This window comes from Rhinolophus hipposideros, assembly GCF_964194185.1.
Source record: "Rhinolophus hipposideros genome assembly, chromosome: 2".
Classification (NCBI taxonomy): domain Eukaryota; kingdom Metazoa; phylum Chordata; class Mammalia; order Chiroptera; family Rhinolophidae; genus Rhinolophus; species Rhinolophus hipposideros.
In genome coordinates this window covers 30,817,771-30,842,183 of record NC_138048.1, presented here as the reverse complement: position 1 = coordinate 30,842,183, position 24,413 = coordinate 30,817,771, and the positions used below count along the sequence as shown (strand labels likewise).

At 34.6% G+C, this 24,413-nt stretch overlaps 1 protein-coding gene across 1 annotated transcript in view; it reads left to right on the top strand.

The window, feature by feature from the left end:
• Window positions 1-24,413, top strand: part of ABI3BP (ABI family member 3 binding protein) — a 244,157-nt gene that overhangs the window by 125,284 nt on the left and 94,460 nt on the right. The window contains exons 15-24 of the mRNA XM_081073688.1: window positions 13,150-13,215; window positions 14,369-14,443; window positions 14,976-15,050; window positions 15,972-16,046; window positions 16,976-17,047; window positions 17,860-17,934; window positions 21,452-21,493; window positions 22,317-22,364; window positions 23,026-23,106; window positions 23,537-23,584. Of these exons, the coding sequence (XP_080929814.1) occupies window positions 13,150-13,215; window positions 14,369-14,443; window positions 14,976-15,050; window positions 15,972-16,046; window positions 16,976-17,047; window positions 17,860-17,934; window positions 21,452-21,493; window positions 22,317-22,364; window positions 23,026-23,106; window positions 23,537-23,584 (657 nt within the window). The remainder of the gene's footprint in view (window positions 1-13,149; window positions 13,216-14,368; window positions 14,444-14,975; window positions 15,051-15,971; window positions 16,047-16,975; window positions 17,048-17,859; window positions 17,935-21,451; window positions 21,494-22,316; window positions 22,365-23,025; window positions 23,107-23,536; window positions 23,585-24,413) is intronic.

Sequence of the window (24,413 nt, the reverse complement as noted above, 5' to 3'; positions counted from 1 at the left end):
TAATGTTTGGACAAATAATTAGAAATTTGACTAGAAGATGAACTACGAATTGGCTCATTGGTTCTGTAGAGATCTCTTTAGTGACATGAAAGTGGTAGCAAAAATAAGAAGCATCATCATGGTTCTGATTTAACAGTACGAACTTAATGTTTCCCTTGCAGCTATATATTCACTTCTTTTTTCAGAAATGAATATTTGAGAGCTTACAATGTGCAAGATATTATTACTAAATCCTAAAATCTCTAAGCATTGTGATACAATAATATCATATAATACATGTGATATAATATGTGATATAATAATCTCTAATTATTGTGATATAGAGGGAAGAAATTAATAATGGACTTTGGTTCCAATTTTGATTTCCCCAATAACCATATATATTAGCTATTTTTATCTACTTTTCTTCAGGTCTTAGTTTATTCTTTTGTAAATTATGGCAATTGGCTTTTTTCTCTTGAGAATTCTTGTGTTCCACCCGTAAAACTGATTGAGGGAGATTGCTTCTCTTTCTTAAAAATAGATTTTTCTAAATTAAGAAGGTTCCTCCTATATGTCTTTTTTTTTTTTTGATGTGGGTGGTGATTTAGTTGATGTCTAGCAGTCAACTAAAGAGAATATTAAGCATATGAGAATTATAAGAAAATCTCAGAAACAATTTAGTGTGATTACTTCCATAATTTTTGTTTTAGTTGTTTCTATTGTAATTTTTTGTGTACCTTCCAGTTGTGATTTATTTTTTTAGCACATATGATAGTGTAGTTAGAAGTTCATACAACGAAGTTAAATATTCCGACATGTTGTGGAAGTCTCCAGTAAGGAATCCAGCAGAGGACTTGTTTGAGAAAGAATGAGAATGAGCCTTCAGATGCATAGATCTTAGTCAAATTACCCTTTCTCTGGTACGTGTAATGGGCTTAGATCTCAGGAAAAGATACAAGGATAGCACCAAATGAAGTAAGCATGTGTATTATTATAGTCTCACCTGGTTTTCTCAAGTGTGAAAACACTTTAAAGTTGGCTATGATTGTCAGCCAATCCAGAGAAGCCTCAATTTGGGTCTTTCTAATCCTTTGTTCCCCTAGCCACTGACCCAGAAAATCTAGTGGAATTATAGTCCAAATACTTAAGGAGTGTGCAACAATACACTTAGCAATCCAGGTCACCTGAGTCTAAAATATGGGTAGAGTTTCATACTGAGACTCTAATTCCATTAGTTATTACATGGGCACGCCTGCACTGTGACTATGAAAAAGTAGCAAGTCTACGGGCATGTGTGATGGTTTACCTGCTACATTATGGCTCTCATGGCCGGACTCCCACGTCATTCATGAGCATCACATCTCCCAAACAAAACATTTTTGGGGCCCAATGGACTAGATGAACTCTTATGCCCCTTTCATCTCTTAGCTTTTGGATTATAACATAGGGGACATCGGGTTCTCCCAAGGTTTCCCTTGAGCCACGTCTAGTTTTTTGGTGTCTAGGATTATTCAATAGCAAACTGACCAAAACCTCAAGAAAACCATATGGAATTTTAATGCCAGGGCATGAATTATATATAAAGCATGCATTGAACCAATCATTGGGGAGTGAAGAGAATATATTGGGAAGTAACAATTGTTGAATATACAAAGACACAAAGATAGATGAGATAAGAAATCTCAATAAAGGCAGAGTTCCTTTAGCCTTTAATGTCAGAAGATGAATATTCTGGTTTTGCCCTGTTGGAGTATGAATAGTGGCTAATGCAACAGGAAGCAGTTTTATTATTCAGCTGCCTTACTACTGCCAAGGCAACCTTAGGCTGCCAGAGAAACTCCAACTGCCAACCTGCCTACCTTCTCTGGATGAAACGTTGGGGCTTGTCATGGGCTGTAACAGTTCAGTAGGTTATGATTGCAGGCATTAGCCCCCAGAAACACCTTAGTCTGTCCTTACAACATTTAATTTTTATATCTTTGCTACTTAGTATGATCCTTGGACCAGAAGCATTGGCATCACTAGGGAGTTGGTTAAAAAGGCAGAATCTGGGGTTCTGCTCCATATCTGCTGAGTCAGGATCTGCTTTTTAACAGTATCTCCAGGTAATTTGTATGAACATTAAAGTTTGAGAAGCACTGACTTATCATTGCAATCTAAATTTCACATGATGCAGATATTAATCATCAAGTGTGGTTAATTATACGAGGCCTCAAATCAATATAAGATTGGTTTCTCAAAGTAGGTGATTAAGTATATAATTTCTGCTAATACACACAATGCTTACATCTAACTCTTGTATAAGAGTTCTGTGGCATCTTTGTGACATGTTAAATTTCAAATTAAAATTTATCATATGCATTATTTTTGATTTTAAAAGAATTGATAAATTCATGCTATCCTTTCGTTTATTCCAGCCTTTCTTGCTTTTTGTGATTGATTTTGTGTGAATTCATACATGTACTAAGTTTCTATTTCTTAGTTTCAATGTATATGACTATTTTATTTTCCAGTTACTCACACGGCTTCCTAATACAATTGTTTTGAGAATTAAGAAGAGAGGGAGGGAGAGCCAGTATTTGACGCTGGTCCATAAAACCACTGGTCCCATTTTTAGTTATTATACACTTTGAAGACATGAGGAAATGAAATTTTATATGTATATATATATAAAGAAATAATAACATTATTATGGCAAAATTAACATATTTTGTTTTCTCTTTTGGGATACAATGCATCTATACGTACTATGTCCTTCAGCCAGAAAACAAAAACAAAAAACTAGAACATACCTGCATTTGAACAAAGTTAGTTTTATTTACTTATTCCCACAATGGAGAATGCATACCATGAATAACTGTGGGATCTCATAGTACCGGTATTAGAGAAGACATATTGCATGATTTGTTCTTGTGTTAGGTGACTCTAGGGAGGGCCGAAGGAGGTGAAACTTTGCTCTGGATTAGATGCTGTATGAAAATGGGAGTAATTCTGTGATTAAATATCTTCATCATTCTTAACTAGAAGGCATGAAGAACACTGTGAAGCTAAAGTCATGATTGGTAAAGAAGCAGCAGTTAGTCATAGCAGCCAGAATACGGGGACAGTCATTTTTGTGTTTCATGCATTTGTCTGTGTTCCACATGATTACAAAGTGCTTTTGTTTTTTTCTCCATCCATCTTGGTCACAAAGTTGTCTTGTCTGATATTGGTGTTCTCTCAAACTGTTGATGGTTAGCAGGAAAAGACCAAGCCTAGCTGTGAGTGCCAGATGAGCACTAGATACCAGGAGCCACTTTTCTTTGTATTACCATTAAACATGATTAATCAATACCCTTTATAAAATTCATTTTGCTTCCGTATTTACTGGATTTGTTTTCCACATTTACTTCGTACTCTGTATCAAATCATCAGAATGCATGCTCTCAAAAGGACATTTGTATTACATTTGGATATAAAAAACTATGTGAAAATTCTAACTTGCATGCTGAATATTGAAATCCCTGGGTCATTTCAATAGTTTATGACAGGAATGGGACAAGGTATTTGGAATTTGGAAAATTCCAGGAAATCTGAGAAGTGTAGTCATCAAACATATTCTTCCCCACTTTCAGCCCTTTTGCCCTAATCTTTCATTAATTCAGCATTTTGTGATCTCATGATTTGGAATTGTATGTTGTGTGAAATCTCTAAAGTACATTTAAGTAGGATTGATTAATTTTGATTTCCTCGGCAAATCCAAGTCTCTTAAATTATAGAAAGGAAATCATAAAAAATCTGCTCTATAATTACATGCCAGAATGCAAACTTATAAAATCTGTATTAAAAGAAGGTTGTCCACATTTTAGAAATACTTTTGTGCTTGTGACAATCAATCAGAAAAGTCAGTCTTTCTGATGATGAAGTAGAATTGGTCTTATGGGAGGTGGCCAGGGGACTATGATTTCTTCGTTATCATAGAATGAGTTTTAGAAAAGTTCTCAGTACCTTTATCCCCCAGCCCATGAATGGTGCATTTGCACATATGTACACATACTTATTGGATTATTTATTCACTGGAATAATGCAATTGTGTACTTACATAGCAGTTCTCTATTGAGATTCAAAAGGTTGTATTTATATGATCATATTGATTCTCCAGAAGTCCCTGGAAGCAAAGAGAGTTATTTTCTTTTATATTGTGGAGATATGTGACAGACTTGCCTCCAAGTGGGTAGAGGAGCAAAAACTAGATATTTATTCATTTCTTTCTGAATCTCTCCAACAAACCAGTCCATGTTAAAACTGAAAGTGTCATATATTTGCTTTGAAATTTTCCCAGCAAAGCACAACAAGTAAATTAAATGTTCTTATTAGAGCAAGGTGGCTTCTAGAGTTTTAAGAAGCATCAAGTGGACTGTATAGAAAGGCTGACCAGTCCCTGAAGTTTATTCTCTTCGTGAATGGGATCACTGATCTGTGAACTATAGGATACGTCAGAGCTGGGTTAATAACTAGCTCAAATATTTACCACTCACGTGGCCGTAGACAAGTGATTTAACCTCTTAGAACTTCAGTTTCCACATCTATTAAATGGCAGTAATATATAAATTTTTTCGTTGGGTTGTTATGTCTTAGAAATAACGTGCAAATCACTTAATCTAATCCATAGTACATAAAGCGTGCCCTGTTATCATTTTTATTAACACATTGGACTCTTTCATTGAATGCATTCCCTTCCCACTGTACTGCCCATCCCAAACTTCCTGAATTGCTGAGGACAGTAATAATAACAGCAATAAATTATTTCATTGATAAAAAGAAAGAAAAGGAGGAAGAGAGAAGAAGAAAAAAGACTCTAAGCTTATATATACAGGAGAATACCAAATGATTCTTGGCTTTTCATTTCACTTGTATAAAAAGTTTTACGGAGAATGGAAAGCACATGTGCTATGTTATTCGAAGAGGCCCTGCAACCCCATGGGAAGGCCTGATGCCCTATTAACTCTATGGCAGAGATGATGAATTGTATCACACAGCCATGCTGTTCAGAGTGGCAGCCTGTATCATGCATGCCCTGCCTAGACTCAGGGAATAAAATGATGCCATGACCAACTTTCTGTGTTTTCTGTGGGTATTAGAGGTAGAAGAACCAGCATAAATGCTATGTATTTATCCCACAGATGGAGTATATGCATGATTTCTAAAGTCCTTGTATGGTTTGAGGGGATGGACAGAAATCAGCTTTCTGGTTCTGGCTTGATAATAGCATCAGAGTTAAGCTTCCTTAATTTACTTGATCATCCTCTTTTTAAAAAAGCATCATTTAGTATCAGGAAGGATTTAAAACCCAAATCAAATAAAGAAAATAGTTTCTTTATATAACCCAGGATGATTCAATGTGTTTATTTTTACCTGTAGAAAATTCTCCTGCCTTTTCTCCCCCCCAGGTGTCCAGACAAATGAATTTTTCCCTCCATCTTTACTGAGACTCATTACTAAGACAATGAATGACTTCTTCAGGCATAATTATTTCCCCTTGAACAGTAAACAGTTATCTTTAGAGACTTCCCTTGACAGTCAGACTGAGGATGGCAGGCCTTAATCTTTTCATTAGACTCCACTTTGGGAGCTACTTCAGGAGTTCATCGCTAATTATTTTCAGTGGTTAGTTCTTTTAGTACTTTGTAGAATTTTAATAAATTGTTATATGCACTTCAGCTCTCATCAGTTATTTAAACACTTGAAAGCTGAACTGATCAGCATGCCCAAGGAGTCCTATACTGGTTGGGCCACAGGTAGTTTGCTCAGAGTGGTTAAAAAGAGGTTGACCTCTACATTTGGACATTATTGCCCGCCTGTGAGGCGTTGATTGGTGTAGATATGGCCCACCCAACTGGATGAAGCCCGAGAGGAGGAGAAGAAAGAACGAGTGGTGGTGTTGACGCTTTGAAAGCAGGAAAATAGAATTTAAGTGCAGCAGATGGTTTACAGATTTACTCTGGCCTCTAAGAGATTTATAGCCTCAGCCTTTGATTTTTGTTTCATGAACATTTTTTTTTTTTTGCAGGCAAAATTTCCACAAATTTCAAGGTTAACTAGAAAGGGATTTTATTTTTCCATGCACTGAAGAAAGCATTATTTATTTATTTTTAAATGGTACTGAGAACTCTGTGTGTGGTGTTTATGAAAGCTTTTCTCATCCAGCTACTTACCGATAGTCCTGTTGCATTTTTCCATTGCTTCTTCATATGTTTTTAGGGTTCAGTTTCCATGGCAGGGCATGCCCCACAAGCATATCATAGATAATTGTGTAGTAGAGGAAGAGATTTGTATGCCTATATATGTGTATCATAAAATAAAGGACCTGTTCATTTATTCTCACTTATCTTTAAGAGCATAAACTACCCAACTGTCAAACCATTGTTATTTGTTCATTGGAATGGGCATCTTGCCAATCATTCCTAGTTAGTCTCTACTATGTACCAGGCTTTGGGGTAAATAAAACTTGGAGTGCATAATGAGCATGACAGACATAATTTCTGTCCTAATGAGGTTTTTCATCTAAGAATTTACATTTAAAAATGAAAGTCTTTCACATAGTTATTAATATTCATGGACCTTGAATGAAATAAATTGGTAAATTCTTGATGATTGAAAATGCCTTGTCTGCATGCAATCATATGTTTCCGGAGCAATATTAGAGCATTTTTATTATGGAATTTGCATCTCATTAGTTTTTAAAAAGTAAAAGTAAAATGTACAACCAACGAAATATAATTTAACAATGTGGTTTTAGGAAGTTAAGAGCCAAGGAACAAATGGTAGCATGGTTTATTTCGTAGCATATTTTTTCTGTGAGAAATGTAAAAGTAAAATTTAGTTATTATAAGTCATTACTGTTTTTTGAAAGAAACTAATATTGATTTTTATAACCTTTAATTTGAACTACCTATTTCACTCACATTAGATTTCTCCTACAACTTTTGGTCTCACTTACGTTCCGTGAATGCAAGATGAGGGACAGTGCTTAATGCCAAACAGCTAGAGCATTTCATCCACCAGAGTAAATATTGGTGACAGAAGATGTTTGCCTCTAAACAATAATGCATAATAGCATGTAGATTGTCTGAAAAATGGAAGGGTTCATCCCTAACTCATAGCTATTTATCAATTTTATAGCCTTTTAAAAACCATGGGTGCCTAACCATTTTATGCATTTTACTCTGTTACAGGAGTACATGTACAAGAATTTTGTAAATAAATCAAAAGCTGTTGATTTTTAAAGAAGTCTATTTCCACACTGTCCTCTCCTCTGATGTTTATTGCTTCAGAGTCAAAGATATATATGTACATATATATAGTCAAATATATATAGTCAACTACATGTATAGTCAATATATATAGTCATATATATGTAAATATATATATATATATATATAGTCAAATATATAGAGAGATGGATAGATATAGCTAGATAGATTTTTTTTAGTTAAGTTTATTGGGGTGACAATGGTTAGTAAAATTACATAGGTTTCAAGTGTACAATTCTATAATATATCATCTATATTATCATGTTGTGTGTTCACCACCCAGAGTCAGTTCTCCTTCCATCATCATATATTTGACCCCCTTCACCCTCTTCGACCATTCACCCTCCCCCCCAACCCTCCAGTAATCACTAAACTGTTGTCTGTATCTATGAGTTTTTGTTTCTTTGTTTGTGTTGTTCCTTTGTTGCTTTCAGTTTTACATCCCACATATGAGTGAAGTCATATGGTTCTCGACTTTTTCTGTCTGACTTCTTTCACTTAGCATGATATTCTCAAGATACATCCATGTTGTCACAAATAGCTGTATTTCATCTCTACTTATGGCAAACTAATATTCCATTGTGTATATATACCACATTTTCTTTATCCCATCATCTACTGAAGGATATCAACAAAACAAAGAAGCAACCAACTGAATGGGAGAAGATATTTGCAAACAATGCCTCTAATAAGGGGCTAATATCCAAAATACCAGAGGTGCGGAAAAAAACATATACAAGTGGACACTTTGGTCAATGTTGCTCAAGCAGTAGTTCGCAGTAATCAGAAGTGTCTGGATGCTGATGGTAATCACTTTGAGCACCTCTTGTAATTGCAGAAGTCAAATGTGACTTGTATTCATCTTTTCTTATTGGTATATATTGAGTATTACAATTTTAATACAGTTTTTCTTTCTTAAAATATGTATACATTTTTTGGCACCCTCTGTGTATAAGGAACTCATGCAACTGAACAACAAAAAGATTAAAAATCCAATTAAAACATGGGTGGAGGACCTACGCACTTCTCCCAAGAAGACATACAAACAGCCAACAGATATATGAGAAAATACTCAACTTCACTAAATATTAGGGAAATGCAAATCAAAACCACAATGAGATATCACCTCACACCTGTTAAAAGTATTTGTTTTTTTACCTATGAATAAAATAAGGTGATGGAGTACTTCTAAAAACTGCTCAAATACTATGAAACTTCCAGCAAGTGGTGTTTGTGTGTTTTTATCACTCTTGTTCTTTACTACTCAACTCCTAGAAACTCCAGAAATAGAAATATTAAGAACCAAGTCTGTCAGCAAATGTGCTATTTTAATCTTAAGCATATTTGAGAAAATGTTTGGAAGTAAGAGGTCCCTGGCATCTAGGAACTTCTAGACATGAGCCACTATTGCCAGAGAATGATGCAAGGAGAGCTCCTTTCTCCAGTAGAGTGCCTTCTGAGACTAACCAAGGGAAAGAAAGCAGCCTGTCTTGTAAACTCCAGAATGGAAGGGAATTGCAAATATGGAAAAGAAGTAGAAAGAAGGTAGACAAATACCATCTTATGGAACAAACAAATACAGAATATAAGAAAGGCAGTGTAGTGTCACTAAATTAAAGGGAAATGTGGGAGTTAGGTTAACAAAGACAGATGTGGCATTTTTTTCATGATTTTTAAAATTACTTTTAGGTGTACAAAAACAAGATAGTGATTAGACATTTGTATACCTCAAAAAGTGATAACCCCAATAAGTCTATTACCTATCTGACATTGTACATAGTTATTACAATATTATTGACTATATTCCCTGTGCTATAATTTACATCCCTGTGACTATTTTTGTTTTAATTGTAGTTGACATTCAATATTATTTTAGTGTCAGGTGTACAGAGTAGTGGTTAGACATTTATGTAATTTGTGAAGTAATCCTCCCCATAAGTCTAGTATGCACCTGACTTTATGTATACTTTTTACAATATTATTGACTATATTCCTCACTCTGTACTTTACATCCCTGTGATTATTTTGTAACTACCAATTTCTACTTCTTAATCCCTTGACATTTCTTACCCATCCCCACAGCCCCCCTCCCACGGAGTAACCATCAGTTTGTTCTCTGTATCTATGGGTCTGTTTTTGGGTTTTTTGATCATTTATTTTATTTTTTAGACTCCACATATAAGTGAGATTATAGGGTGTTTGTCTTTCTCAGTCTGATTTATTTCACTAAGCATAATACCCTCTAGGTCCATCCATGTTGTTGAAAATGGAAAGATTTCATTCTTTTTTTTTTTTAACGGAGTAAGATTCCATTGTATATATGCACCAAATCTTCTTTATCCGATTATCTATTGATGGGCATTTCAGTTGTTTCCATATCTTGGCTACTATAAATAGCACTGCACTGAACATAGAGGTGACTATATCTTTTTGAATTAGTGTTTTGGATTTTTTGGATAAATCCCCATGAGTGGAATTGCTGGGTCTGGGTCATAAGATAAGTTCTATTTTTAGTTTTTTGAGGAACTTCCATACTGTTTTTCATAGTGGCTGCACCAATTTGCAATCCCACCAACAGTGCACAAGGGTTCCCTTTTCTCTACATCCTCACCACACTTATTGTTTGTTGATTTATTGATAATAGCCACTCTGACAGGTGTGAGGTGATATCTCATTCTAGTTTTCATCTGCATTTCTCTGATGATTAGTGACTTTGAGCATCTTTTCATATGTCTATTGGCCATCTGTATATCTTCTTTGGAGAAATGTCTCTTCATGTCTTCTGCCCATTTTTTATGTGGGTTTTTTTCTGTTTGTTTGTTTGCTTGGTGTTGAGTTATACAAGTTTTTAAAATAAATTTTGGATATTAACCCTTTATCAGATCTATGATTGGTAAATATCTTCTCTCATTCAGATGTCTTTTCATTTTGTTGATGGTTTCCTTTGCTGTGCAAAAATGTTTTAGTTTGATGGAGTCCCATTTGTTTATTTTTTCTTTTGTTTCCCTTGTCCACAGAGATATATCAATAAAAATATTACTAAAGATGACGTCTGGGAGTTCACTGCCTATGTTTTCTTCTGAGAGTTTTATGGTTTCAGGTCTTACACTTAAGTCTTTAATCCATTTTGAATTTATTCTTGAATATGGATTATATGGTCCAGTTTCATTTTTTTTTTTTGCATGTACCTGTCTAGTTATCCTAGCACCATTTATTGAATAGAATATCATTGCCCCAGTGTATATTCTTGCTTACTTTGTCATAGATTTAATGACTATACAGGCATAGATATATTTCTGGGCTTTCTATTCTGTTCCATTGATCTATCTGTCTGTTTTTATGCCAATACCAAGCTGTTTTGATTATTATGGTCTTGTAATAGAGTTTGATATCAAGTAACATGATAGCTCTGTTCTTTCTCAAGATTGCTGTGAAAATTTGGGATCTTTTATGGTTCAATATAAATTTTAGAATTATTTGTTCTAGTTCTGTGAAAAATGCCATTGGTATTTTGACAGGGATTACATTAAATCTATAGATTGCTTTGAGTAGTATGAACATTTTAACTATATTAATTCTTCCAATCCATGAGCATTGTATATGTTTCCATTTATTTGCATCTTCTTTAATTTCTCTCTTCAATGTCTCATAATTTTCTGAGTACAGGTATTTTACTTCCTTGGTTAAATTTATTCCTAGGTATTTTATTTTATTTTTGATGCTATTGTAAATGGGATTGTTTTCTTAATTTCTCTTTTTAATAGTTCATTATTGGTGTATCAAAATGCAACCAATTTCTGAATATTAATTTTGTGTCCTGTTACTTTACTAAATTCATTTATCAGTTCTAATAGTTTTTGGTGGAATCTTTGGGGTTCTCTATATATAATATGTCTACAAACAATGACAGTTTTACACTTCCTTTCCCATTTGAATGCCTTTTATTTCTTTTTCTGGTCTAATTTCTGTGGCTAAGACTTCTGGTACTATGTTGAATAAAAGAAGTAAAAGTGGGCATCTCTGTCTCGTTCCTGATCTTAAGGAGAATGCTTTTAGCTTTTCCCATTGAGTATGATGTCAGCTGTGGGTTTGTCATATATGGCCTCTACTGTGTTGAGATATATTTCCTCTATTCCTACTTTGCTGAGAGTTTTTGTCATAAATAGATGCTGGATTTTGTCAAATTCTTTTTTATATCTATTGATATGATCAAATGATTTTTATCTTTAATTTTGTTTATGTGGTGTATCACATTAATTGATTTGCAGATATTGAACCAAATTTGTGGCATTTTTCAAAAGCAATAATATAAATAAGTCAAGCTATTAATTCAGAATTTCTTCCCTAGTATGAGAGGGTGAAATAAGTGTTTGTCTAGTTTTCCTAATTTATTTAGTAGTAGCTGACTTTACTAGATCCATGACTTGAAATTGGCTCAAAACAAGATTAAGATCAGCAACTCCCAACATTTTTGTCCTTTAAAAGATTAGTCATTCTTCTGTGACCTTTTAAAATTGTTGCTAGGCTAAAGAAAACTTTACAATGTAATGGATGCAATCTAAGAATTTTTGTATATTTTAACTCATAATATTCTTTCTGTTTGAAGATTTTGCAAACCAGTAGATTCACCTTCACAAGTCAAAACGTATTTCCTGCCTCTGCCGTATGTGGTACAATATAACCTGTCCCGTCTGCATATCAGACTGTATCACAGCACCTGATATTACATTTCATATATCTTCAACTAGCAGTGGTTGAAATCATTACATTGTCACTGAATTACAAGTAACCCCAATGAGTAAATTTTCCCATGAACTCCTGCCTTTCTAGTTTTTTTTTTGTACAGACATTTTGAATGGGCAAGGAAAGTCACATCTACCTCACAACAGTTCATGCTTTCTCTACGCCTCGCGTTACCATAGTGACAGCTCTTTGTGCAAAAAAGAAACATTTTTATTTTGATGTTGTTTTCGCTTGCAGATTCAACTCTTCTGTGAACATAAAAACTATTCTTGTTTTAAAACCAACCTTTTTTTAAAGGTCACCTCACTTTCTTTATTTCATGTAGAATACAAATATTACCTCTAAATTCATGTAGATTATAGAGGGTCCATGGCTCAGTGGAGGAACATAGAAAGAAAGCTGCCTTTAGGTCAAGTAGCAGGAGGGGTAGTGCTGGTCTTACCGCTGCCATTCCTGGCCCTGTTAATGGAGTGAAAAATACACTGAACTTGACAGCCCCAGTGTGTGACCATGGCACATGTCTTCACCTCTGTGAATGTCAACTGCATTATCTAGAAAATGGAGATAATACCCTATTATCGATAAAACGGGAATAAAGTCTACCTCACCTGTTTCTATGGCTGTTAAGAGGGTTAAATAAGCTTATATATGAGGACGTGCTGTGCAAACTCGGAAGTATTGTTCAAATGTAAGATAGCATGATGGTAACTTTTACTAAGCAGAAAGACTAAGCAGTAAGTAGACTTTGTGCAAAGAACTTTAATGTGACTGCTGTTTCCTTCTTTGGAAATCTCTCCCCAAACTGCCAACTGACTTCATTTGTGTTTATATTCTTTTAAGCTCTTTGATTTAGAGCTGGCACCGCTTCATTGTAAGTATATAGCACTACGCTCACACCACCCTAGACGCCAATGTCGGGGCTTGCTGTGTAAAGACCTTTAGTTCAGGACAAGAGGGACTAGAGGCAAGTCTTAGTGATTGCTTACACGTTAGTGACAAAGCCAGTAGCCCACAGCCAAAACTCACTAGCAACCCCATTAAAACTGTCCTCTTTCAGCCAGCGTTAAAATGTCATCTTTCTAATCTTTCTAATCAAAATTAATATCCTTTTGTTTTACCTTTTCTTTCAAAGCAGCTTATGATGTTTTCTCAAGCCCTACAACATCAGATGAGCCTGAAATATCAGAGCCTCACACAGGTATACCCAGCCTCTCAATTCTTTCTTTGGATTCCAGGTGTTCTGACAATACTGCACCTAATCCTCACTTTAATTTTTGCTGAGTGAAACAGTGTGCTCCCTAGAGCTCCACAGGAAAGAAACAGCAGTTTGTGTCAGGAAGATGAATTCTACCTACTCCTCGCATTGAGGGGTTATTTCTTGATATCTCAGTAAATAAGCTCAGCCACATACGGGAGATACAGAGAGATTTGGTTGCCACTGAGGCAGTTATGTAATGGTCTATTGCTCTACTGTTCAGAATCATTTTAAAAAGGTTTTAGAAGCCTAGAGAGTTTTCTCTAGAGCAGTGTTTCTCAAATGGGGGTGATTTTGCTCTCTTTTCCCCCGTAGATATTTGGCAATGTCTAGAGACGTTATTGACGATCACAGCTGGGGGAGGTGCTATTGACATCTAGTAAGTAGAGGCCAGGAATGCTGCTAAACCTCTATAATGCACAGGACGGGCCCTTATAACGAAGAATTATCCAGTCCTAAGTGTTAATAGTGCTGGGGTGAGAAATCGTGCTCTAGAGCAATGACGTCATTTGTCTGCAGACATTCAGTTGGGTCTAACTTTTGGCATTCACTTACTGATTCAGCTACAGTGAGTTTAACTCAGTCCATAGTTCTTTTTAGCAAGCGTTTATTAAGCATCTGCTAAGCTTGGTACTGCAGAAGATTCAAAGTGAATAATACTGGTCTCTGTCAGACATACAGATAGGTCTGATACATCTTGTATGTATAACCTTATCTCAGCATTATTTGTGTCATGATAAACAAAAGCAAATAATTTTAAACAGCAGAAAATAAGGAAAAAAATGAAATAGAATGTTAAGGGTAGGTTCATGCATAGTTAAGGAACAGAGAGAACCCAGAGAAAAACAGTTGAAAATAAGCTGAATATACGAAATACTGTTTTGTCATGGTTTCTAATGTTTAAAGTATATATGTTTTTTTAAAGTGAGCTCATCTTCAACTTCTAATGAATCACTCATTTAAAAATGTTGGTCAGCAATCTCTCAAGTGTTCTTGATATTTTCCCCATATGAGGCATAATTTATTACTCATGAATTTGTATTTTATTCCTGGGGCCTTCTACTGCTTTTACAAATGTTGACATTTATTCCAACAGCAAGAAGTGATCCGTTTCTGGATTCTGTCCCACCTAAAACTTCTAGAACTCTTGAACAGCCAAGGGCAACACTGGGTAATGTTTTTAACAGAAAAATCATTCTTTGTTTTCCATCAAAAGAAAATCCATGTGAATGCCTGTCTTCCAAATGACCATTTCATTCCATCACATCTAATTATTTATTTCTTTCCTCTTCCTGTTTTTTTTTTTTCCTATAATGCAGGCATCTTATGTTCCATTTGGGGCTCTTTTTTTCTTTCAACTGTAATAGATGATATATTTTTCCATCCTTAAAGAAATGAAAAACTTTGAATACTGCATGGATATTGTCATCCATATTATCTCATCTCGTGTGTTTGTGGCCTGTATCACCTCTTTTCCGTGCCTTGAGTCTGCCTGGAGTCAGCTACTGAACAATTGTCATTCTGACCTTTTCCCCACTTTACATCATTTTATCCACCAGTTTTCCAGACTACATGCATTCTTCATTCTTAATCATGTACTTGTAGCATGTGCTTTGTAACACCATCTAAAAGCATGTTGAAACTCTTAAAATACCTCATTTTAACTGAAATTACTTGGTGGGATGGGGTATTTGTGTTTTCAGCTCCAAGTGAAACGCCCTTTGTTCCGCAAAAACTGGAAATCATTACCAGTCCTGAAATGCAACCTACAACATCTGGTAACTAATGGAATTTGTATAGTTGTGTGCTTTGAAAGAATAGATAAAGTGACAAAAAAAGAATCAGTCAGGTTGGCCTTTTCAGAATATTTTCAGTAGTAAACATTTTCCTTCATTCTGTACCATGAAATTCTTCAAAGAACTAGATTAACTATCATACTTAGCCCTGTGATAATCCTCAAAGGATTTCCATAATTTTGGTGTCTATATATTTTGAAGAATTATTTTATTTGCTATACTCCATTCAAATTTGCCATCTAGAAAAATAGCAGAATTATAAACGACGTTTATTTTCAAATATATCCCCTTCTATTTAGCACATTTAGAAACCACTTGGTGAGAGTATTTTTCTCAAAGTAGTCTAAGTATAAAGAACACCAAGTGGGCTTTCCAGTCCTATACGTGATGAAGAATAATGGGTAAAAGAAAGATAACAAAATCTACAATTTATAATAGACAGTTATTGGAATAATGAAGTTCATTAACTCCTGCTGAGGTTAGTAATGCGCTACAAAATTAAAGAAGTTCTGAACTTCCATTCTCTAAATCCCAAATATATTATTTTATTTGTTCTTCTCTCCTGCTGTTTAGGAAACCATCTTTTGGGTTCTGAATTGTGCTATCTGTTCTCTCTTTTTTTTCTTTTACCATGTGTTTTTGAATTCCTCAAGGGTGCTCACTTTGCAGTACATTTAACTAAATAATGTATATTCAATCCTCATATAGACATTTAATTCCTTTGGCCCAATCAACACTTTTTTATTGAGCAGCTACTGTGAATAAAGCACAGTGCTGGGCATCCTAGGGATACAAAGAAATAAAAAGCAGTATTGCACTCAATAAGTTTCCAAGTTTACACTTACAACCTGAATGATCCCTGAGAAATATCATTTATGAAAGCTATTTTAAATCTTCTTTCAGCTCCCCTGCATACTACATCTATCCCTTCCACACCTAAACGACGCCTCAGACCCAAACCACCAAGAACCAAACCTGGTAAATAAATGTCTCTCTAACCTTTCAGGATATTTAATTCCAAATAGATAATACCCATCTCTTTACCATAAAAAGAAGTGATATGATTCTATAGGTTAAAGTTTCTTTACAAAATTTGAAACTAAAGATGAGTAATTAATAATGCTAAATAACAAAGAATCAATCATTTCTAACAAGATTTTATTGAAAGTTATATAAGTGATGTTCTTGCAGGTGAATTTTTGTATAAACCTAGAAACAAGTCCGGCTATCACAACATGATAGCATGACATGTATAGATAATTCATTTTCTTGGTGTGCCATCTATATTTAAGTGTTTATTAGGCTGACAGTTCTTGTTTTCTGGTGCGTGCTATGTTTTCAGTTTTGCTCTAGGTCAATGGCTGAAATGGACAGAACATGACTCTGGCCTCCCAATTACTCATAATCTTAAAAAAAGATAATACGCCATAAACAATGAGAGAGCAACATAAGATTATATAATCTACTTGTGATACTGTAATACTTGCATAGAAGGACATAAAAAGAAAGTAAGAGTTGAAGATGCAAGCTTCAAAATATGTGTAGGATTTGGACAGAGAATAAAAAGGAAAGGGGAACGATACATTTTAAGGCACAGAGTTTGGGTGGTAGAAGGAGTTTATCAACCTGGAGGTGATTTTATTCATTGTCAAATAATACATTCAGAATCATACTCAACAATCTGGGTTTTGCTTATTCCATTGTAATATAAGTATAATATATTATAGTCTATACTATTGTGACAGAGTTTGAAAATTCTTTCCCAAAACTTTTATTCACTGCATATTTTGTAAACACTGACTACTAAATATGGCAGGATTTTAAAAAGGTCATTCAATACTTCTTTGGAGAATATCTTTTTATTGTTTCTAGGATATCTGAATATTTCTTTTCCTTTCCATCACCAGAAAGAACCAAAAGTCCTGGAACAACTACATCTAAAATTTTTAAAAGCCCTGAACCTACATGGACAACGCTGGGTAATGATATATCCTTAGTAGACGCATTACTTCAGTTCCCCATGGAAAATCTAGTACCCCAGCTTTTATATAATGTCTAAATCACTATTCTAATTGACTCATCTGACAAGACTCATACACTGACACTGGCTTTCATGGTTTTGGATAGCTGGTCCTACAGTTAGTAGATCTGAACTCAGCATTAGACATCATCCTATGCCTTGGAAAGCATAAACCACTGCTTCTTTCTCATTTTCTATTAATTTTATTTGAAGTCAGGTCGTATACATAGTTCTATTTTATTTTATTTTATTTTATTTATTTTATTATTTTATTTTATTTTGCATAAGACCCTCAATTTGACTTCAGACTTCATTTAGAAAAATAACTTTTTATAATGGTGTTAGAATTTTTTATGCTGTATATCATAGCATGATATGTATCAGTAAATATTAATTTTAAAACATGTCTTTTTTCTGGTGCTTAAAGACTTAGATGTAGCTGAGAAAGTGTGCAAAATGATTACACTGGTTTTTTTTAAAAGCATGAATTAAAATTACTGCTTTTGTACAGTTATTATGACTGTTTAGTGATAATACTACCTCTGTTAGGTCAAATATACTCTAGAAATATTTTTTCAAACCAAAAGAAAATTTATCATTGTATTTCCATTAAATACTGCTCTATGAAATATTCTTTTAATGGACAATTTCCAAAATCTTCCAGGATGGTGATTTCATTTCACTTAAAGTACAGGTTTTCCTTTTGTGGTTTTAGTCACTGAAATGCCTAAGTTTTGATTTCTTGATTATTTTGTTTCTTTATTTTTCCAGCTTCCAGTAAAACACAATTTATTTCTTTGAAACCAAAAGTCTCTCTCAGCCCAGAACAGACACCCATCAAACCTGGTAATTACCCTGAACTTTTTAAAAATATTCCAAGAGTAGGGTTGAAATATTGTTTTCTGCCATTCTTTGGAGCAAGAACTTCTGATTTGTATGTTGATATTTGACACATTGTGCTATAAGAAGTACAAAAATGTGATGAAATGACCTCATTATAACCAGCCCCTCCGATATTATCATGGCATTGCTCTGAGTTGTGTGGAGGCTCATTATGTTCATGACTATCACAGAGAAAACACAAAAATAGAATGATGTGAATGATTGAGTACTCCCTCGTTTAGGACTAGGAAATAGTTTCCAGTACCAAAGTTGGCTAGAATTCTGGTCACACCGAACAATCGCCTTTCAGCTGGAAAGGGGAGCAGGGTTTCCATCCCTGAAGAACTGCCTTATTTGGAGCGCCTCACTTCTCAGACTGTTAAGACTAGAAAGGGTTGTATCTTCCTGATGCTCCAGAACTTCTTTCTGAATTGGGGATGATTTCTGAACACTGGCTTCTGTTTATTTCTCAGGAGTTATTAGTGGCATTTTGCAGAAGACAAGAAGGCTCTTTTGCAGGGATAGGTTATTCTGTGTGTATAATTAAAACAGACAATTCCTTGCCTAAGGATCGCGGGATATAGTGAATGACCAAATCTTTGTGTTTTCTATCCAGAATCTATACAGCAGTGTAAATGTTGACTTACAAGATTGTATACAGGAACTTGGTCACTATTTGTCATTTTCATCTAAGTTTTAAACCCTTAGCTCTGGGAAGAATATGTTTCTCACTATAATGTTCAATTGATTTTTTTATCGATGCATGTTTACAAAGTAGGATTATTAAAGCAAGAAATTTTCTGCTTAAGCAGATATGATTTATTTTTTGCAATGAAATGGGTTGGGAAGAAAAATGTAACTGCTTAGAAAAACAATTTTCATGACTCCCTTTAAAGAGGAAGTGAGATTTCCAGGTGTCGGTATCAGACTGATGGAAATTAAGAATTAGGCAAAGGGAATGTAGTTGACACTTACCATGGCTAAATTCTCCATGTCAGAAAAATGGAGGGAAGTATTTTGACTCAGAGAGGCCATCTAGAGAAAGAAGCATAGTTAATAAAATTCAAGAGCCCCAGAAGTTTAAAACCAATGTTGACAGTGAACTATATGGCTTTATTTTAAAATCATGCTTGGAGGACTAAGGTAGTAACTATTATGTTTATGCTGTATTTTGAATACAGAGCTATTGCCAAGCAGATTGTGAAATATTACTGTATGTTTGGGTCACTGAATTTAAATAAATATTTCTCCAATCTAATTATTTCTATTACAAGATAAAATTTGGAACATGAAAAAATGTCTCCAAATATTAATTACAATTTACTCAAGGTAAGTTGCATTATTAATTTCAGAAGTTTCTAAAAAAGTTTCTGAGAGGAAATTCATTAATGCAAATGAGTGGGAGGGTGTGTTATTATTCTAAGGTGTTTGAGCAAAGAGACTTCTTAATTTGACATTTCCTTTTAAAGTGTAGAAAATTTTTTGGAATTATTTTCCAAATAATTATTTAAGTGTAGAAAATTAATGAGTTTATGTTCCTTTGATTTCTACCTTCTAATGACCTAAGAATATCCACACTTCTTCCCATAACAGCAAATATGACCACTTCAGAATCTGCACCTAAATTTATGCCAGCTCAAATTGATATTGAGTGGTCTGAGGCAACAAAGAGTAATGACTAGATCTCTGAAAACCATTGCCTGAGTTTTAGCTTTTTAAAATTTATTTATTTTTATTTTGGGGTAGGCCACCATTATAGCTCTGCTGAAGATTTCTGTTTCTAGCCAAGGTTCAGGAGAGCAAATAAACCACCAAAAGCTTTTTGATTTGAGTGATTCATTGCCTTTCCCAGCCCTCTCCTGACACTCTCCTTTTTTTCCATTTCACTTTCCATGCAGGCTGATTTCCTTTGGTTTTCCTTTGTGGTAAACTAACAAGTAAAAACCTACATTGGTTTTGGCTTGTTTTATAAGCAGAATCCAGTGCTTTCTTGAAAATCCCAGCCATTTACCATGTCTCTACTTGTCCGCCTCATCCAGTAGGAATTGTTTCCTTCATAGTTAATCTTTAAGATTATAATGACATTTGGGTCTTCAAGCTTTTAATGGACTAAAAAAAGGGAGAGACTTCCAATTACAGGTGTTTGTTTTACACAGTTCTCTGACATGGTAGATGGAATTATAAATTGTTCTCAGCGCTAACCACAAATCCATGAGTGAGTTGTATTTTTCTTTGTTTTGTGCTGAGGTGAGTGATGTAGTTATTTGCATGCCACTCAATGTTTTTATGGAACAGTTTTATGCCTTTATCCATAACACCTTAAGATTGTCAAATAGAGGAAGTCTTGTTAAAGATGTATTTGCTTTTAATAAACAAGGACTTTAATATTTTTATCTGCAGGTGAATTGGAAGCTTAATTGACAGTGGCCTATACCTATGTGGTCTCAGTCTGTCAGGAACTCAAAAATGCAGATATTTCTTTATAAAACTCAAAAGGCAACATTCTTTCATCCTTGTAAGGCTAAAAGATGCTACGAGCAGCAAATTTTACTTACTTTTTTTACACTTTTAGAAGGCAACTTTGTAGAATTAAAACATTAATCAAAACCTCCAAGTTTCAAAAGAATTTTTGTTGTTTGCTATTTTCATATATGAATGCTCTTTGATACTTACTATATATAATGTATCGATACTTACTACTTATTTTCCCTTTCTCCTACGGAATCTGAGACATTCAGGCATCTCTCCCTCTCTCTCTTGCTTTCTCATTCTCTCTCTGCCAATTTGAATGTCATTGGAGGGTTTGTTATCTCTCAGAGTACTTAAATAATATTGTTATTTAATTTATTCAGGACTTCATGAAATCTGAGACTACATTTTGACTTCTCGTATTTACTAACCAATATGGACTAAATTTCATATGCAAACCAATGTGTTCACCAGCCATAGGTGCTAGTAAATACAGAGGACAGCATATGAACACTTGCGGCCTCTTTTAGATCAAAACTTCAATTCCTATTTTTCATAAAAGAATATCATATCCAGCCAGGCTGAAGATCATCCAAAACGAACAGAGCTCAGACACAGTTACAGGTCTGATGGGTCTATCACCTGTTCCCACTTCTTTGGATGAACCTGACCCTGGGGCCTGAAAACAAAATGGCAGGTGGACAGGACACTCCAAGCAACCTCAGCAAGCCTGCCCTGACCTCCCTTTAATGTACTGTATCCTCAGGCACTCGGAGCAGTTTGAGTAGTGTGGAAAAGAGCTAAAAATCTACAACAAACATTAGAAATCTCAATTCTTACTTTTACTGTGGTTTGTAGTGAAGACGTGAGGTGTGGAGCTTTTCTGTCATTAAGCCATGAGAACCTGATTGTTCACCAAAGAGAGGACACCTTTTATGCTAAAGAACATTTAATTTCTGTCTTAGATGGAGCTCTTCAGCATTGCCTGTGCTAACACTTGCTTTTATTGCAGCCCCAGAACCTCAGACTCTGCCGCCATCACAGTCAACAATAGGTAACGGAGTTTCCTTTACTGGGTGAAAAAGAATTATCTTTCACACCCTTTATCTTCAACTTTGTCCTGAACTTTGGCATTTTAAAAATGTATTTCTTAATTGCCCTTCACATCTTTCTTTGAGCCATTTTTGACGGAAGATAAACATTCTGCCTGTGTTTGACAATGTAGAGTTTCGGAGACGGCCATGAAAACCATACTGGTTTTGACTTAACACATTCTTTATTGTCCCTCCTTATAGTAGAGGAACGTGTCCTGACCTTCTTTTAACCTGGTAATTTCCAGTGAAGGATCGTGGCTTTCCTATGTACTTTCACTTTGGGAGGTGTTTTTCTTACTTTCATAACTCTAACATTTGTAGAGTTTCTCGAAAAACATTATGGTCTCTCCTGATCTAAATATCTTGATGTGTCACTAGGAAATGTATTAAAAGAGAGAAAGAGAAAAACTAACCCCAATCTTTATAGCTTCTTTTTCTTCAAGAGAGCAAAAAATGTGTTCTGCTGGTGACATCTTAGCCAATTACCCATATTTTCCTTCATAACTTGAACTGTTAGTTATTTTATTGCATTCACATCTTCCAAATGAGAAGCATACCTTTCCATTTCTCTTTCCAAGTTTAACTGACTGGCTACATTTTTGTTCATTTTGCCTAAAAACACAGGAATCTACTTAAATAAAAAAGGAATTTCTTATGTGGATAAAAGTTTCACCATTTATATTTGTTCAACTTAGTAATTAAAAATTAAGCATTTTTCATATTTAAATAGATTTAATCATTTTTCCTTTGATTTTGATTCCTTCTTGATGATTTTTCATGCAGTCGTAGAACCTGGAACACTGGGAACCAAACCTTCAACAACAACATTAGGTAATGCAGTTATTGAGTGAATGACCTTTGTTTCCTCTTTATCTGACTGCTGGTATCTTGATTAACAGGCTTACATTAATGGAGTAATTCATTAATGTCCATTTGTGTGTGTGTGTGTGTATTCTCTGTTCTTCCAGAGAAAAACTTTAAATCCTATAATTTTATAAACTATGTCTCATTTTTTAAAAAGTTATAATCCCTGAAATAATTTCTGAATTCAAAGCCTTTTAATACATCTCATTGATTTGCATATTTTTAATGCTAAGTGAAAAACTTTTGCTTTCATATCTTAGGCCAAATAAATTTAAGTTTTTACCTCTAGTGGCTTTTTAAAAGTAATTGTTTTCATGTTCCTATTGAACATACACCTTCAAAATTTTTATGAGACTCTCTTTTCTAAGCTACACAGAGTTCTGGGTTTTTCATCTCAAAATGGAAGAATGGGGATCTTTGGACAGTAACTGTTTATAAATCTTTGACAAAAGAAAATATTGAAGTCCTTACTTCACTGGATAAACAATGATAGAAAGTTGAAAATCAGAAGGGTACATGTCCAAAATAAATGACATGGCTTAAATATGCTTCTAAGGTACATGTGGTATTGATTGTCAGTTTGTCATGCTACCACTTCTGTATTAACTAGCTAATTTTCTTTCTTCAGCTCCATCAAAGACCAAACGACCAGGTCGTCGCCCCCGCCCTAAAACCTCTCCTAGTCCAGATGTGTCCAAGTCCAAACCTGGTAAATGTGATGTTCAGGGTTCCAATTAACATAGAAAGTGGAATGTGATAGCTTCTGATATAGTAGCCACCTACTACCTAAATCACTGGACTTTAGGAATCAACATAGTTGATTTTTATATTTAAGCCTCTATACTTTCTATATTCATGTTACATGAATATATATTTATAATTTTATTTGCAGGTATACACAGCAGTAAGCTGACCCACTAACTGGGTTATTAAAGTAGGGCACCCCAAAAAGTCTTACATAGGATGCATATTCCTAGCAGATGAGTTGTAGGAAAGCAATAGAAAGAGGGGTAAATGGGAAAAATGAAAGGGAAAATCACATTTACAAAATTCAGGTAAAGGACAGATTGAGGAGTAATATTTTCTTTCTCAAGATGCTGCTTCTTGATAATAGTTTTTTTGGTTTTTTGCTTCTATAGCTCTGGAACCTGCTACAGTACAGCCGGAGCTTTTGGTACCCACAATCGGTAATTTTGCTCTCCTCCAAATGCTTTCACGTTGTGACTTTTGCTTTTTCCTAGTCTCCACCCAGGCATGATTACACTTCTACCTTACCACCGCAGTTTCATTCCATGCTTCCATTCTCATTTCCTATCTGGGTCAGAAGAGCCTAAAGATAAGAGACTTCAAGAAGAATCCTCTGTGCTTATTTAAGGAAGGTCTGTGGTCTTGGACACACTTCCTGGTTCTCCACAAACCCTCTGGCTTTTCCATAACATGTGTCTTCATGTTGACAAAACCATCTACTCTTTTGCAGACAGGGACTTCTGTGATCATCCCGGACTTGACAAACCACAAAACTTCATTCCATGCCATGATTATCATTTCAACGCTTTACTCATTCACTTGTACGACGTTCTCCCTTTTAAAAAAACTGCATGAAATAATGGCTACTTCAGCTTTTCTGTTTCTTTGAAGAATATTTTTGAGTGTATCTTGATACTTAGAAGTGCAAATACTGTTCTTTAGGTTGAGGATCCAATATAAAAAAAAATAGTATGGTCTTTGAATTTGAGAACAGTAAAAGTCATAAGCTGGTTTTATTAGTTTTAGGACTAAGGCTGTTTGATTATAATTATTTCATTATAAGTTCTCAGCATTCACAATAAATCGATCACTGCTTTACTTTAGAAAATTCCAGAAACCAGTAGCCACGTAACATATATAATTTCAAGTGTTATGGATTATTTTTCAGGTCTCCTGCTAAGCGAGTTTCAAATCTCTGCCTTATTATTTTTATACTGAAAAAAATTATCCATTAAGAACTAGAACTATTATACTTGTCACTTTTAAAAT